Consider the following 17,140-nt stretch of genomic DNA (forward strand, 5'->3'; position numbering starts at 1 on the left):
AAGATCGTGGAGTCCTAACCACTGGACTACCAGGGAATTCCCTAAATATTTTTATACAATACAAAATGATCACCTCTATAGTACTCTGGTATAGCATCCCAGACTGATTCAGATAGGGAGTTAACCATAGCGGGGCACCCGTGTCTAACGGGGATCAGGAGCCAATAGATACATTTCCCCTTTGCATTTCCCCTCAGTGGGTTGTTCTGAGATCCATTTCATGAGGCTCCTCAAAAGGTCCTGCGAGACTGAGCATGAGTCACATGCTATGGTAGCTAACTGAATGACACATCTTTGTACATCTTTCCCTTCTTCCCTCTTTCACTCTGCTTGTTTTGCATACCTTTTCTCTGGATCAAATTCCCAAATAAACTACCTGCATGAAAACATTTGATTCTTGCTTTGGGGAGAAACTGGCTAAAACAATTTGTTCCAGACCAGAATGGAATTTTGGAGCTGTATCACTCTTTAGTCAGATGGCAAAAAGAACTCCATTGCTGGTAATTCCTGGTGTATGATCGCATCAAGATGACCAAGATCCTCAGCTGTGGTGGACTGGGATGTAGTAAAAGGTGAAGTGTTGGCATTTGTGATAGCTATGACCCTTGGGATGGGGGCAACGGTAATTATGAGGATTGGCTGGCGTTTAACTGTTTTGGAAGGCTTCAAAAACAGAAAATTAGAGGCTCAGGTCAACCAACTAATGACTCAAGGTAAACCATGCAAGTCAGAGAGCCTCTAGGAAGACTCTCATCTAAGCTGTAGGGCAGACAGTGAAAAAATCAGATATGGGGTATGACTGAGGGTAGCACAACAGCAAAGGAGACTGAGTGCATAGCATCAACAGGTCTCCTATGTCAAAGTCAGGACCCTGAAGGGAAAAGAATAAGACTAAAAGACCCAGAAAGAGACATCTGGGGATGCATGAATCTGAGAATTCTGAAACTCCAGGTTGATCTGAACACTCCAGGTCAGCAGAAGCAACCCTCTTCCCTTGCAGATTAGCACCATCATCAAATACTTAAAGGATAAAAGGATGGTAGTTTTGTTGAGATTAAGTTATGGATACACAAGAGTTCATATATTATTTGTCTGGCTCTTGCAGAAGCCAAGCAGAGTAGATGAGAATGAGTTACAACAAATTTAACCACATGGTAGCCCCATTCATAGCTGCCACACTGACTGTGGTATCTTCACCAGCCAGCTTCTAGCATCAATATGTAACTGTTGGCCTGGAAAGTGTGTCCTCCATCCTCCTTGGTAAGGATGGGCAAAAGCAAATGGCCTTTATTGGGGAAGGACAGCAGCACATCATCTCCATCTCGCAACAAGATCATATTAACTCTCCTGCTCTCTAACCAACAGTCTGCAGGAAACTTAATTGTCTTGACACTGCCCAACACATGCCAGTCCACTAGACTGATGATGTACTACTTGGACTTGATCACGAAAGATGGTAAGTGGTTTAGTAAGACCAGAAGATTCAGGTTCCTGGCTGTATAGCTGTGAGCAAACTGACGCCCTCTTGGGCCCCTGGAGTTTCTCCTTTCCTTTCACTGCTCCTACCCAGGACTGTAACGTGCAGCAAATCATTTCTCTCCCACCAAGGGCTTTGTAGCTAATAGATATTGCCTAATAATCACGAGGACCAAGTGGCCTCTATGCATGTTTTGACCCCAAACAATGATGAAGAACTCTCCCTGACATATTCCTGGTGTCCACAAGACTACTTATCCATTTACAAATCTTAACTTAGGAATGCATGTCTTGTTTCCAAGCACCTATCCCCATACTCTAGGTTAACTATATTATCCCGGTGGCCCCTCTGCTGTGTGGAGTACAGCTGTGAATGCTTCTGGATCATTGCCCACCCAATTCCAATCCCACTGATTTAATTACCACTGTTATAATGCCTTGACTGGGCATTATATATGGAGCTGCCTGCTGCATTTTTCAGGCTCAAGATGCCTTCTCAGTTTGGTGGGCACTTTTTATTCCCTCTGCCCTCCAACATTGACACATTGAAGAAACTTTAAGGGATCCAATAATCTGAGGCATGCCAGAACATCTCCTCTGTAATAAAGGACAAAGAGCTGCATTTTGTATCCCCTACCACTAAGAAGAGTAGTAACTGGCAGAACTCTTTTGATTTTAATGGCAGCCTATTCCACACCTGGGAATTTTGCTCCACACCATTTATGAGGTGACTTGAAGGGCTATCAGTTTTGAGTGGGGTTCAAAGCAAGAGAGAGAGCTGTACAGCACAGCCAGACTATGATTGAAGCTATCCCATCTCTAAAGCCACATCACACACACACACACACTCACACACACACACACACACACACACACACACATACAAATGCAATGAATCCAAAGGTATTTACAGTGGATTAGAATATTGTAGAGAGTCTCTAGAAAACCCCAGTAGGAGAACTGTAACACAGACTCAAGGCTCTGGAGCAAAATTCTGCCAAATGTGAAAGAGCAAGATTTGTCATTTGCCAAATGGGCTATAAGGCTTGAGCACAGACCCAGCACTGACTATGGGACATGGAGACTATTCATCTAGAGCTGCTCATCTTGACTGGGCATTATCAGATCCATCCAGTCATAAGATGGGGAGGGCACTGCAACAATCCACTATACAATGGGGAAGTGCATATTTGGTATTAGGCCTGAGCAGATCCGAAAGACACTTGCTAATTACATCAAGTGACGGTCCAGATTGTCTATGCCCTTTGCTCCAGTGCTTTTCCCCTCAACTCATATCTATTCCCTCACGGGAAACTTTCCAAGACAAACTGACAGAGGAACAAAAACTCAGGTATGATTTTGAATACATCCTGGATATTTGATATTAATGTACTTGATACATACTAAAATATTTACAGTGAAATTACATAATGTATGCAACTTGTTTAAAATATCATGAGGAGAGGAAAGAATGGGGCAGGCCATGGTTAAGGAGTGAGTGGCCATGGTTAAGCATGAGTTAGGGATAGATGAGAGTTCATATACTATTCTGTTTACTTAGGTGTACATTCTAAATTCTCTTTCTAAAAAATTTTTATTTTTAGTTTTTGGCTACACTGGGTCTTTGGTGCTTTGTGCAGGCTTTCTCTAGTTGTGGTGAGCAGGGCTTCACTGCAGTGCTGGGGCTTCTCATTGTGGTGGTTTCTCTTGTTGCAGAGCACAGGTTCTAGGTGCTCGGGCTCAGTAGTTGAGGCTCTTGGGCGTAGTTGCTCTGCCACCATGTGGGATCTTCCTAGATCAGGGACTGAACCACTGTCCCTTGCATTGGCAAGCAGATTCTTATCCACTGTGCCACCAGGGAAGTCCCCTAACTTCTCTGTCAGTCAAAGTTAAGAACAACTCAGTCTGGTCCAGAGATGGCTCAGCATGATACACTGAGGTTATCATGATACACTCGGCAGCTGCTGTATCACAGCCTTACTCAGGGGTGGCCCTAAAGGACACCATGCAGGGAAACACATGGAGGACCAGAGCCTTGAGCATCACACCTAGTTGTTCACTTTATATGGCAGAAGTGGCCTGAGGTTGAGTATACATGGAGTTCTGGACAGTAGTGGTGAATGGCTTGGCTAGTTGATCAGGGGCCTGAAGGAGAAAAGCTTGGAAGATCAGAGACAAGGAAGTATAGGAAAGAAAACATTGGTGGAAAAGAATTAGAGTGACTTTTGTTTCCAGTAATCACATTATGTTTCCAATGGTGAAGCAAGGGTTACTTGGCTTTTTTTTTTTTGCCATGTTTCACAGCATGTGGGATCTTGTTGTTGTTGTTGTTTTTTAATGTTTATTATTTATTTTGGCTGCGCTGGGTCTTAGTTTTAGCACACTGGATCTTCCACCTTTGTTGTGGCTGAGGCATTTGGATCCAGTTTCCCAAACAGGGATTGAACCTGGACACCCTGCATTGGGAGCTCGGAGTTGTATCCACTGGACACCTAGGGAATTCCCGGGCTCTTTCATTCTTGAACATGTTTTCATCTAAGACTATCTTAGCTTTTCTAATCAAAGCTAAGGAGAGCAGAGTCTGAAGGTAGCTCTTCCTTTCATGGAAGTCTTAACCTTGTGGTGCAGAGAGCTCTGTTCTCTGCCTCTTCATTCCCTAGGTTAGCTCCTCCAGTTCTGTGGCTTTCAATATCATTAACATACTGATGTCCATAGAATTTTAATCTCCTCTCCACTGCATTCAAGTCATGTATCTACCTGCCTGGTGGACATTTCCACTTAAATATGTAACAGGCATCACAAATTTAACACAGTCAAAACCTTCCTTCTACATCCACCCCTTTTATTCCTTTTCCAGGCTTCTCCATCACATAAATGACAACTCATCATTCCAAGTGTTCAGGTCAAAAATCTAGCATTATCCTTGACTTCTCTTTCTCTCATACATTATACCTTCTACCACCAAATCCTGAGAGCTGTACCTTCAAAATATATTCCAACTCCAAACATTTTTCACCACCTCTGTAGCTTTGACCCTGTTCCAAGCCACCTTTACTTCTTGTCTAGATTATCAAATAGTCTCCTCCTCCTCCCTTTGCCTCTATCAATTTTCAACTCAGCAGCTACAGTCATTCTGTAAAAATATATTTCTGGGATTTCCCTGGCGGTCCAGCGGTTTAGAATATGCCTTCCAAAGCAGAGGACTCAAGCTCAGTTCCACTAAGTTTCCACATATTGTGGGGCAGCTCCGGGGCAACTAAGCAGTGAACAGCAACTACAGAAGCCCACATGCTGCAACTACTGCATCTAGAGCCAACGCTCAACAACAGAAGCCCCTACAGCGCAACTTAGATCCAGCACATCCAAAAAAATAAAGGTATTTCTGATCACATGACTCTACACAATCCTCCACTGGTTTCCCATTTCACTCAGAGTAAAAACCAAAGTCCTGAAAATATCCTGCAATGCCCTACACATCATCTGGGATTCTCATCCCTCTCTGATCTCACCTCCTTCCACTCTTCCTTGCAGTGATGCCATTGCAACAATTTTGACCTATTTGTTCTTCCAGAATTCCAGGCACTTCTCATAGCCTTTGCACTCTGTTCCCTGGGCCTGTAATGTGCTACTCCCATATGGCTCATTCCTTCTTTACCTTCCCATCTCTGCTCAAATGCTACTTTATCAGTAAGACTTCCCCTGCCTCCCACAATCTCTCCCTTCCCCCTGCCCTTCCCCCCGTTATACTACACCAGGGGTTTTTACATGCTGGTTTCAGGACCCCTTTCCACCCTTAAAAATTGAGGACCCCAAACAGCTTTTGTATATATCTTTCAATATTTACCTTGTTAGAAATTAGAACATTTTAAAATATTCATGTATTCATTTGAAAACAATAGCAACCTCATGTTAACAAATGTTTTTAATAAAAATATAGTATTCAAAACAAAATTAGTGAGACCACTATTTACCTCTTTCAGTTCAGTTCAGTCGCTCAGTCGTGTCTGACTCTTTGCAACCACCATGCACTGCAGCACACCAGGCCTCCCTGTCCATCAACTCCCAGAGCTTGCTTAAACTCATGTCCATCGAATTGGTGATGTCATTCAACCATGTCATCCTCTGTCGTCCCCTTCTCCTCCTGCCTTCAATCTTTCCCAGCATCAGGGTCTTTCCCAATGAGTCAGTTCCTCACATCAGGTGGCCAAAGTATTGGAGTTTCAGCTTCAGCATCAGTCTTTCCAATGAAAACTCAGGATTGATTTCCTTTACAATTGACTGGCTTGATTTCCTTGCAGTCCAAGGGACTCTCAAGAGTCTTCTCCAGCACCACAGTTCAAAAGCATCAGTTCATCGGTGCTCAGCTTTTTTTATGGACCAACTTTCCATCCATACATACATCAGATATCCATACATGACTACTGGAAAAACCGTAACTTTGACTAGATGGACCTTTGTCGGCAAAGTAATGTCTCTGCTTTTTAATATGCTGTCTAGGTTGGTCACAGCTTTTCTTCCAAGATGTATGTGTGTGTGTGTGAAAGTCGCTCAGTCATGTCCAACTCTTTGCGGTCCATGGGGTCACAATCAGGTCTCCCACATTGCAGGTGGATTCTTTACCAAAGGAGCAAGTGTCTTTTAATTTCATGGCAGCAGTCATCATCTGCAGTGATTTTGGAGCCCAAGAAAATAAAGTCTCACTGTTTCTATTGTTTCCCCATCTATTTGCCATGAAGTGATGGGACCAGATGCCATGATCTTTTTACCTTTTTACCAATCTCTTTCATGTCTGGTTTAATAGAAAAGTAACTGGATTCTCATATCTGTATCCAATCTGTTGTGATCTCACATCCTTGTCACCTCTGGAAAAGCCCACTGTATACTCATGAGAGAATGAGAATGTAGGCAAATAACGTCTTAGTATTACTTATTACAAAAATTGTCTTACCCTCCTTTTCTTGGCGGGGGTCGGGCGTGCAGTCCCGATCCGCGTAATGTACGGAGGTAGAGGGAATGGGCTCTGGCCCCCTCGGCGTCATGTCTTCGGTACCGGCGGCCAGCAGTCCGCCGGTTCTATCCTCAAGTGCCGGGACATAGAGAAAAAAAAAAAAATTGTCTTGACCTCACAGATCCCCTAAAAGGGTTTTAGGAACATTCAGGAGTCTTGGTCCCACTTGTAGAACTATCTACTATATTTTAATAGTTCTTATTGTCATCCAACATAACTATCTATTTACTTGTTTTCTTACTGTCAGTCTCCCTGCACTAAAATAAAAACTCTGTGAGGTGGAGACTTTGTCTGTTCTGTCAACTGTTCTATCCCCAGCTCCAAAATCAATGCCTGCCACGTGAGAGGCACCAGTAAATGAGTGAATGAAGAAATGAAAAAAAAGGAACTGTTATCATTTTTAGGATTATCTCATCATGAAGAATGCAGAAATGCTGTAAGACATCTCATTTTTAAAACAATTCCATTGATGAGTCTATCCTAAGTCTGAAGTACCTATCAGATAAAACAATGAACCACCTATGATCTATTTTATTTCATCCACACCCCAACCAAGGTTCTTTTGAGGCAAACCACAGACATCATCTGCATAAGTTTCTGTATGTGTCTTCAAATATATGGATCTTCTTTTTCAAAATTTTATTATGAAAATATTCAAACATACATAAAACTTTTTTCCATGAAAACTCATAGATTACCACTACCTAAATTTTATAATAATATTTTATTCTATTTGTCACATAAATACCTATCCATCCTTCCATCCATTTTTTTTTTTTGGATGCATTTCAGAGTTGTACACATCAGTGTACTTCACCACTAAACCCTTCTGTATGGATATCATTAATTAGAGATTAATATTTGTTTCTTTCTTGTTTTTAATTTAATTTTTAAATTTATTTGTCTGCAACAGGTCTTAGCTGCTTAGCTGCATGTAAGATCTTTAGTTGCAGCATGGAACTCTTAATTGCAGCATGCATAATTTAGTTTCCTGAACAGGGATTGAACCTGTGGTTCTCTGCATTGGGAGCTCAGAGTCTTAACCACTACACCATCAGGGAAGTCCCTACAGTTTTACCTTTTTAAATTAAAATTTACATCCAATGAAATGCACAAATCTTGTGTATCATTTGATAAATTTTGACAAATGCATACACCTGTGTAACCCAAACTCTGTATCAAAATATAGAGCCATCAAACAGAAAGTTCCCTTTACCCCTTCCCAGTCAATTCTTATTCCCACTCCATCCCCAGAGGCAATTGTAGTTCTTAGGTTTTCTTCCATCATATATTAATATTGCATGTTTTAGAGCTTCAAATAAATACAATGGTACAATGCGTGCTCTTTTCTGCAAGATGTTTTTCCCTCAGTATAATGTAACGTTTTTGAGATTCATTCACGTTGTTGAATGTATCAGTAGTTTGTTCCTTTTTACTGCTAAGTAGCACTCTATTGCTTGAATGTAACAGTTTATCCTGACCTGTCATTATGAAATGTCACTCTTTATCTCTAGCAGTATAATTTGAAGTCCACACCATCTGATATTAATACAGCCCCTCTAGCTTTCCTCTGCTGTTAGCATGGTAGTTTTTTTTCCTACCCATTTACTTTCACCAAAATGTATTTTTATAAGTAAAGTCTGCCTTATTGACTCCTGAGTTCTTCCAACACAATTCTTAAACAGTTTCTTTCTACCTGATATGATAAGATATTCCAAGTTCACCTTGTATTTTTCCTGCCAGAGAACTGGAAATAGTCATTTCTTCAAGGAACTCTGCTTCCTTTAGTTGAAAAAAATGGCACTTAAAGGCTATATTCTGGGTGCTAGGGGTACTCATTGCTTCAGAGTTGATCAGTTTTGAGGCCTTTTCAGTGAATATGACTTTCTGAGAAAGGTGTAAGCTCAGTGTAGACTCACTTTATTACATGTGGATGTTTAGTTGTTTTAACACTGTTTAGAAAACACTATCCTTTCTCCATTGGATTGCCTTTCAGTTCAGTCGCTCAGTCATGTCCGACCTTTTGTGACCCCATGAATCGCAGCACACCAGGCCTCCCTGTCCTTTACTCCTTTGTCCAAGATCAATTGACTATGTGGGTCTATTTTTGTGTTTTCTCTTCTGTTCCACTGATTCGTCTTTCATCAATACCATACTTGATTAGTGTAGATTTATATGTAGTCTTGAATACTTAATAAGTCTTCCTCATTCTCTCCCCTCCTTCTCCTCCTTCAATATTGTACTGGCTATGCTAGGTCTTTTGCCTCTTCATATAAACTTTAGAGTCAGTTTGTCAGTATTGACAAAGTAATCTGCTGGGATTTTGATTGGGATTGTATTGAATCTATAGATCAAGATGGGAAGAACCGACACCTTAACAAGACTGAGTCTTCCTTGAGACTTCTCTGGCAGTCCAGTGGTTAAGAATCTGCACTTCCAATGCAGGGGATGTGGGTTCCATCCCTGGTTAGGGAACTAAGATCCCACATGCCAAAAAAAAAACCCCCAAAACCCAAGATTGAGTCTTCCTATCCATGAACATGGAGTATCTTTTCATTAAGCATGATTATAAATTCTTTTATTGAATATATTTGACAAATAACATTGTGTACATTTAAGGTGTGTGTGATATGTTTTGTTATGTTACTTTTGATATCTTATGCTACTTTTGATATCTTTATATTTTGTACTATGATTGCTGTTGTAGTTATACTTACCATATTACATAATTATGGTACAATACTGTTATCTATGTTCATTATAGGGTACATCAAGATCACTATGGCTTATTTACTACTTATTGAAAGTTTGTACCCATAAACAACATCACTTTTTTATCCCTCCACCCCCATCTCCTGATAACTACCATTTTATTTTTTTTTAGATCCCATAAATAAATGATATCATGCAGTACTTGTATTTCTCTGCCTTATCTCACTTAGCATAATATGCTTGAGGTCTATCCATGCTGTCACAAATGGCAAGATATCCTCCTTTCTTATGGCTGAATAATATTCCATTGTGTATACATACCACATCTTTTTTATCCATTCATTCTCTGAAGGGCATTTAGGTTGCTTCAATATCTTGGTTATTGGGAACACTGCAATAAACATGGGAGTGCACTTCTCTCCTCAAAATACTGTTTTCACTTCCTTTGGGTATATACCCAGTAGTGGAACTGCTGGGTCACATGGCATATCTATTTTTAATTTTTTCCAGAATCTCTCTATTGCTTTCCATAGTCACTGGACTAATTTACATTTCCACCAACAGTGTTTAAAGGTTCCTTTTTCACTCACATCCTCACCAACAACTGTTATCTTTTGTCTTCTTGATGTCATTCTAATGGGAGCATAACTCTTAAATTTTAAGTGTGAATGGAGAGATCACTGGCTAAGGGAAGAGGGGACCCCATTCAGATCTTATTCAAAAATTGCATTTTAATGAAGATGATGAGATGATGAAACAAACATACTTCCGGATGTAACATATCCTTCCTCTTTCCAAGCAGTTAGGTTAAAACTTATGTACAAATGTCAGAGCCTCTTTCTAAAATTATTTTATTTCTCTTTTCTCCACAGATAAGAGCTTAATCAAAATTTTTCAATGCCCAACCCCAATTCCTCAAGCTTCACTTCAACCCTATTCCTGCTGTCTTCCTTTTTTTAACTTTATTTTTAATTGGAGGATAACTACAATATTGTGATGGTTTATAACATACATCTCTGCTCAGTCTTCCTTCTTCATACAGAAAAAAGAACTCTCTCTGGAAGCAGATTCAAGATGGCTCTCACCTTCTCCTGTCAGACCAAGTCATGCACTCATCTTCTCCTGCGAGGCCACCAAAATCACAACTAGCTGTTGAACAACCATCGACAGGAGGACACTGGAACCGAACAACGGCAAAGGACTAGGAATCCCCAGAGAATTTTACTTTGAAGGCCAGCAGGATTTGACTGCAGGACGTTTACAACTATTAATTGGTTATACCCCAATACAAAATATTAATAAAAAGTTTTTTTAAAAAAAGAAGTCTCTGAAAAACCATTCAAAGAGTTGAAGCCAATGTGAAATTCTCTTCTCAATCACTGCTTTCTCACTTTCTCCTCATCTCTGTATTCAGGCCTAACTCTCCTTTCATCTTCTCCACATTCCACAGGAAAATAAGCTTCTGGAAAAAGGAGTGAGACTACTCAGTCTCAAGAATAATTTGCCAACACAAATGTATAAGAAAGCAGTGATCTAATGTGGTTCAAATGACTAAGCCAACCTCTGGTGTCCCCTTCTCAAACACTGAAAACACATGGCTGGATCTGAACCCCCAATAAAGCTAAATTGATTTCCCAACTTAAAAATTTCAGGATGCTCTCACTTGGTGTTTCAAGCTTGAGACTAGTCCCTCTCTACAATATAGCTAAGATTTACCCATTGCCTGTCTTTATTTCTAAACCCTTTATCCAGACCCTGGTAGTTTCATAGGGGCCTCTCCACTTCCATCCTCCCTCCACCCCAAAATGTTTTGCCCATTTTGTATCCTTGCTGCTACCTGAAAGCCTCCAATGGCTTTCCAGTGCTTCAAATAAAATCAGAGCTTCTAACAGTTGTTAACAGAACAATTCCCCAGGGAAAGCTGTTCTGTTCTCACCTGCTCCACATTCTGCTTCACATCACATTCTACATTCTGGGGGTAAAAAAAAAAACCTCTTTTCCTAATTTTTGATGACTTATTCCCCTACCTCTAGGTTTTTGCCCAAGCTTTCCAACTGACATGGAACTACCTTACTTCATCTGCCCAGGCCACCCAATGTAGCTCCTTCATCAAGTGGCACCACTTCCTCTGGCAAGATTCCATGACTGATCCAGTATCCTACTAACCTCTACCTCTGAACTTCCATTCCCTCTTAGAGTACTGCTAAATTTTACAATGAACTGTCTTTTCTGCCTTGCTAGATAGTAAACTCCCTCCCCACAATCTATCTCTTTCATAATATGCATCCCCAAGTGCCTTGTATAGTGCTTTGCACTCAGTGAGCACCTACTACGAACTTGTGAACTAACCAACCACATATAGAATATATAAACCCAGATTCCATCAGTGGTTTACTGGGAAAAGAGCAGGGAAAACATACACAATAACTTTGTTCCACAATTCATTTACTGAATTGGGGCAGGTGATTTAACAATAGATTGCGAGATAAGGCTGGGAGAGAAGAGTTCTTGCTTTCTTTCCCAGGAGCCAGTTGTGTCATGGATGCTTGTAAATTTTCCAAAATAGCCATCTGTTGTTGGGCAAGCTGGGTTTGAAGCTGGAGATTGGCATACATACATTCTAGCAGTCCTAGGCATTCCTTGGGCTTGTGGTCAATACCTGAAGGAAGAGCAATGGAGGTGCAAAGTGGACAAAAGAGATTTTATAATTATACTGAGATGGGAAAGATTCTAATAAGATGACCCCTCTAACCTTTCTGGGCACAACTCAACCCAGATGCAACTATGCTCAACTGTCACCTTCTCTATGAAGCCTACCTGGCTAGCCTATTTGAAATCAATACACTGGAATTTATTACTCACTCCCTTGCTTCACTTTTCCCCTTAGTACTTACAATTATTGGCGTAACTTGTAATTACTTATTTAATTGTTGGCTAATTCCCCCTTCTAGAATGTGAACTCCAGGAAGGCATGAATTTTTGTCTGATTTGTTCACTAGTGTGTCCCCAGCATCTAGAAGGATACCTGTCGTGTAAGTGTTCAACAGATATTTGATGAGTGAATGAAATGGTTTGAGATTGAGGCCTAACTTCCCTTTCAAGAGCTCAGGAGATGCCTCAGCCTTCTTCTCTCTTACCTGACACAGTAAGGTCATCAGCAGTGACTCGAAGTTCTTCCTGCTTTCTAACTTCAACCAGTCTTGCTGCATCCATTTTTAATGTTTTTAACTACATTATACACATCCAGCTCTGCCAGTTAACCCTGGCAGTTATTTATACATTGCATATTAATTGGTCTTGACTTCTTTGTTAAACCCTGAGGTCCTCCAACTCAGGAGTTATGGCTGTCTAGTGCTCTGTTTGGCTTCCCACAAGTATGCTAAACACGCACTGATTTCTCTGTGGGAGGATGAATAACTGAAATGCAAAGAAACTGAGCTAATAGTTACTATTTCCTTCCGTAGTAGTTACTATTTCCTTCCCTAGTCACTTTTTAACTAACATTACTAAACAAACAATGAAAGTCTTATTTCAGTCCTGCCAGTCTAATAAAGGCATTAATAAGCAAAACAAACAAACAAATGAATTGGTAAAATCAGAAAGAAAATGAAATCAACAGAACTGAATAATCAACAAACTACCAGTGAAAAATCTAAAGGTGCCTGGACCCAGAGGTGGGCACCAAAATCAATACAAGAAAGCTCCAGCCACCTGGTCCATAAAACCCTTCCTGCTGCCGAGTCTATTTGGGAAATCCACCCTGCCTCCTTCCTTACCTGACAGCAACTTTGTTGGCAGGATTTTCAGGAAAGTGGCTGGTGGGGAACTTGCTTGAAGATTAATAAAGCTGGGGGAAGGTTTGGCTCGACAAAGAGGCACAGTATTACCCTCCTCTTTGGCTGGAAAAAAATCAGAGGCAACTAAGTCAGGGTTCATTCCGACAAGGAACAGCCTAATTAGAACCCTGCATCTGGTCTATGAATGCAAGTGCTGAGGCCCTGGCCTGAATGTCTCCAAAGAAAGTTATATAAGACAAAAAAACGAAACCACAGTGAGACTAAGGGCAACCAAGCAGAGATGGGATAAGCTAAAATCTAATTTGCTTACATTTTACAAGTTTTTATTGATCTGTGCTACATGCTGACTACTGTGCTGAATGCTAGGGCATAAACATGACCTAAGACATGGTTTCTTAGGTGTTTAATACCTAGTTAGGGAGACAAATCAGACACCAGTGAAATGGTGATATAGCAACACAGGACATAAACAGTGAGTCTGACAGTCTTGGGTTATACTGAAATGCAACTAAATATAAAAATGAATGTTTTTGAAAGGGTGGGGGAGAGGTATCAACATGAGTACAACAGACAAAGAAGACTCCAGGCAGGTGGGGGATATTTACTGGACCTTGAAAATGGGAAGCTTCAGATAAGTGGAAAAGATAATTCAACTGGGAGAAAAAAAGCTGGTATGAGCAAAGGTAAGGATGCAAGAATATGGCTAGAATGATAAGGAGCCCTAGGAAAGTGGCCAGAATTAGGGTGAAGAGAGTGGGAAAAGCAGGATGGGTCATGGAAGACCCTTTCCAATATAAATCTGAGACTCTCAGAAAATCATTGAGCCTCTTTAGGGTTAGAAAATATGATACAATTTTTAATCAATATATTAGGATTAAAATGGGTTGAACACAGAAGTTCTTAATGGGGAAAAATAGATTACCTTTGGCAAAAATAGTTGTTAGAAGGAAAATTTGATTTGTAGGAAGAAAATGATGAGTGTTATAGGAGACATATGTTAGTTCTGTCTACTGAGCCACCCTTCCTCTGAGAAGCTACTCGTTCCCCAGATTCTAGGTCATACATACATCAGGTTCCTTTCCCTATTCCAATAGGAATGGACATGTGACCCAACATAGGCCAATCATGGTATCCTGTCCCACTTGGCACCTGGGACTGATCCAAGGGGTAAGCACATGAGGCAAACTGGGCTAGTCATGCCTTGGGACTGATAGATAGATTCTGTGTCCAAGCTTGCTTTCCTCAATTTGCTCTGCTGGGAAGATGTAAAGCTGGGGTCAATGAAAGCTAGTGAATTTGGCTAGCATGCTTTGAGAAGCAGGTATAAGCAAGAGATTAGAGAGAAGAGACCGTATAAGAGAAAGATAGATAGATGGGCAGATAGCTACAGGCACTGAATCCCCAGTTCCAGTCCCTGTGGTCCTTGTCACTCTTCTTCATTCTTATTCTCCAGCTATCTCATCAACCCTCCCAACTGCACAAGCATCTGAATTTCCTTTTTCACTCAAGGAAATCTGAGTTTCAGTAATGTCATATTAGCATAAATCACATTTTGGGCATATTGGATCTGAGATGAGACAAGGCAGTCCAAATGCCTAAAAAACAGCCAAAGAGATGTCACTGAGCTCAGGTGAAAGGTCAAATTTCCAGGCCAGACACGAAGAGGTGATGAAGGAGCTGCAAAAATAAATTAGCTCTCCAAGGTCAAAATCTGGGCAAGAAACCTGGACCTTTGGGGAACTCCTCCTTCCCAAGTTTCCAAGATGAAAAGGAAGTGGCAAAGTAGACAGAGGAGGGCTTCTCTGGTGGTACAGTGGTTAAGAATCCACCTGCCGAAGGAAGGGACATGGGTTGGATCCCTGGACCAGGAGGATCCCACATGCCTCGAAGCTGCTAAGCCCGAGTGCCACAATTACTGAGCCCATGCTCTAGAGCCCAGGAGCTGCAACTACTGAAGCCTGGGCACCCTAGAGTCTGCGCTCTGCAACAAGAGAAGCCACTGCAATGAGAAGCCCTTGCACTGCAACTAGAGAGTAGCCCCCACTCCCCACAATTAAAGAAAGCCCATGTGCAGCAAGGAAGACCCAGCACGGCCAACAGTAAGTAAATAAATAAAAGTTAAAAATAAAAAAGTCGACGGAAGAGCAACGGATGTAAAGGCAGACTATCTGGCTCCATGAAAGAATTAAAGGGATCAAGACAGTGGGAAGTCCGTAATTCACTGTCATAGTAAGATCAAAGAAGATAGAAAACTTGAATTTATTCATCCATACATATAAGAGATAGCTTAGTGCTTCTATGTATCAGGCACTGAAGATGCTACAGTGCATTAAACAGACATGGTTGCTATTCTCAGGAAATGACAGTATTACACTGTAGACAGTGCATTTTCTACTGAACTGTAAAGTTTGAAGAGTACATTACACACAATCCATATTAAAAGAACTATACTGATGACTAGAAAATGTATAATAGAGGATGAGATTGGGGAGCAGCAAAAGGAAGAATAGACAAAATAAATTTAAAAAGTGATTTACATACATTATACATTTCTCATAATGACCCTATGAAGTAGGTAGCCTTATCTGCACTTTTTTGAGAAAATTTAAGTTAGGAAATTTGCTCAAGATTTTTCAATGAGGCAGTGCTGGAATTAAATCCAGGCCTATAGACTCCAAAGTCACGTTCTTTACCACTGCACAATATAATCTGTGAAAAGAGCTAGTTCACTTATGTTCAAATTAAGACAGTACAGACCTCTCAGATAATCTATCCCACCTACACTTAAGTGAATAGGCTCTGGAGTCAGATGGTTTCAGGCACTTCCCTGGCCACTAGTGGGCCTGTCCCACTCAGTTTGATTATCTGTTCACTCGAATCAATAGTATGTCTTCTGTCCTACGTATTAAGAGGCGATGCAAAGGAATAATAATATACTTTTCAACCTATAATTACTGAGTATCTACTATTTAATAGATCCAGTTCTAGGCACGAGGAATACAGGAACGTTCCATTTAGTGGGAAATGCAGAACAAATACAAATACTTTCCGACTAAGTAATAGGAAAAAACCATACATACAACTAGCTCCATTTTCCCAAAAGCTGGGCAGTTAAGAAGGTCCGGTTTTAAGGGAGAGGAAGCAGGGCGTCTGACACACACCTCTTCTGTTAGGATGACTAGGAAGCTGCTCCATCTGAACACCCACAGGTGTGGCGCCTGGGGAAAAAAATCATAGTATCTCATGACCGACAACCCATCTTACTGTTTTACTATTAACAATTTCTTAAGTTTTCCCCTGTAGAGCTCAGGCTGTTCCAATTTGGAGAGGAAAAAGTGTGAAAGGATGTACTGTCTTAGTTTACGGCCAAATAGAAGTAACTGTTCTTGAATTGTTTTTGGTCTCACAGCCCTTCCTTTAGTTTGGAAAACAGCTATTTCCTTTTTTTCTGGACAAAACAGTACTTTAACCACGCCTAAACCTTAAGAGTTTCCTATGAACGGGCAAATATTCTGTGTTCTCTCGTTTTAATTTCTGTAACATCAGTCCTTTTCCTATTCTGTAGGGTTATTTTAAAACTCTTGCTCCCCAGCATCTCTAATGAACCTGCAGCTGAGGCGATGAGGAGGGCACGGGAGGGAATGGGAGTGGAGAAAGAAAATCTTGAGGGCACTATAGGGAACACCTGAAAAAGTGTTTCGGATAGGACAACTCGGGGAAAAACGTAAGCCATCACCTCCTGGTACCGCTGACAGCCTCAGAATAAAGCATTTGCCTAAGAAGGGGAAAGTCCACGCACAGCAACGAGTCAGAGACAATAAACCACAATTCCCAGCGTGCCGGGAAGGATAGTCACTGCTCAGCCCAGTCGGATCGGACTACAATTCCCATCTCACCCGGCATCAAACCAGCCAGGCCTTCTCTCAACCGCCGGCTTAAGTCCCGCCCCTCTATCCCTCCCCGTTGCTAAGGCTGGAACGGAAGCGTGGACACTGCCACGCCTTTCTTGACCTTCCCGGCCCGAGAGAAGCCTAAACGCCAGAGTTTAATGACCTCACCTGCGGTGTTAATCGAAAGCCTCAACCCCAACACCCACCCTTGTAGTTGATACACATGCGCAGTGGCGTGCCGGCCAACTGCCGGAGCC

At 41.3% G+C, this 17,140-nt stretch overlaps 2 protein-coding genes and 1 non-coding gene across 5 annotated transcripts in view; 1 reads left to right on the forward strand and 2 right to left on the reverse strand.

Moving 5' to 3' along the window:
* RHBG (Rh family B glycoprotein) overlaps positions 1–6,548 on the reverse strand; it is a 29,986-nt gene extending 23,438 nt beyond the window's left edge. Inside the window, exon 1 of the mRNA XM_081494378.1 lies at positions 6,425–6,548. Within this exon, the coding sequence (XP_081350504.1) occupies positions 6,425–6,515 (91 nt within the window). The 5' untranslated portion in view covers positions 6,516–6,548. The remainder of the gene's footprint in view (positions 1–6,424) is intronic.
* On the forward strand, positions 6,425–6,573 carry LOC145508110 (small nucleolar RNA SNORA57). The gene has a single exon (XR_014055369.1). It is a non-coding gene; the product is annotated as a small nucleolar RNA SNORA57 (small nucleolar RNA).
* A 5,051-nt stretch (positions 6,574–11,624) lies between these two features.
* Positions 11,625–17,115, reverse strand: TSACC (TSSK6 activating cochaperone). 3 transcript variants are annotated; one of them, XM_081494480.1, is made up of 4 exons: positions 17,052–17,115; positions 16,155–16,211; positions 12,973–13,095; positions 11,625–11,855 (listed from the first exon to the last, which is right to left on the reverse strand). In XM_081494480.1, exons 2-4 carry the CDS (start codon positions 16,186–16,188, stop codon positions 11,638–11,640), a joined length of 375 nt encoding a protein of 124 aa, XP_081350606.1. In that variant the 5' UTR covers positions 16,189–16,211; positions 17,052–17,115; the 3' UTR covers positions 11,625–11,637. The 3 variants fall into 3 exon arrangements, with proteins under 3 accessions (XP_081350606.1, XP_081350607.1, XP_081350605.1); XM_081494481.1 differs by having other exon boundaries at positions 16,730–17,115; XM_081494479.1 differs by lacking the exon at positions 17,052–17,115 and adding an exon at positions 16,890–16,937.
* Between the last annotated feature and the right edge of the window lie 25 nt (positions 17,116–17,140).

The sequence above is a fragment of the Giraffa tippelskirchi genome, chromosome 5 (assembly GCF_054371585.1).
Source record: "Giraffa tippelskirchi isolate mGirTip1 chromosome 5, T2T-mGirTip1v1.2.pri, whole genome shotgun sequence".
Classification (NCBI taxonomy): domain Eukaryota; kingdom Metazoa; phylum Chordata; class Mammalia; order Artiodactyla; family Giraffidae; genus Giraffa; species Giraffa tippelskirchi.

Coding starts and splice junctions, on each gene's coding strand:
- TSACC (XM_081494479.1), bottom strand. Junction 13,096..16,154: donor TAGTCATCCTAACAGAAGAG/GTGTGTGTCAGA, acceptor ATTTTTTTCCAG/CCAAAGAGGAGGGTAATACT. Junction 11,856..12,972: donor GCCAACAAAGTTGCTGTCAG/GTAAGGAAGGAG, acceptor CTCTTCCTTCAG/GTATTGACCACAAGCCCAAG.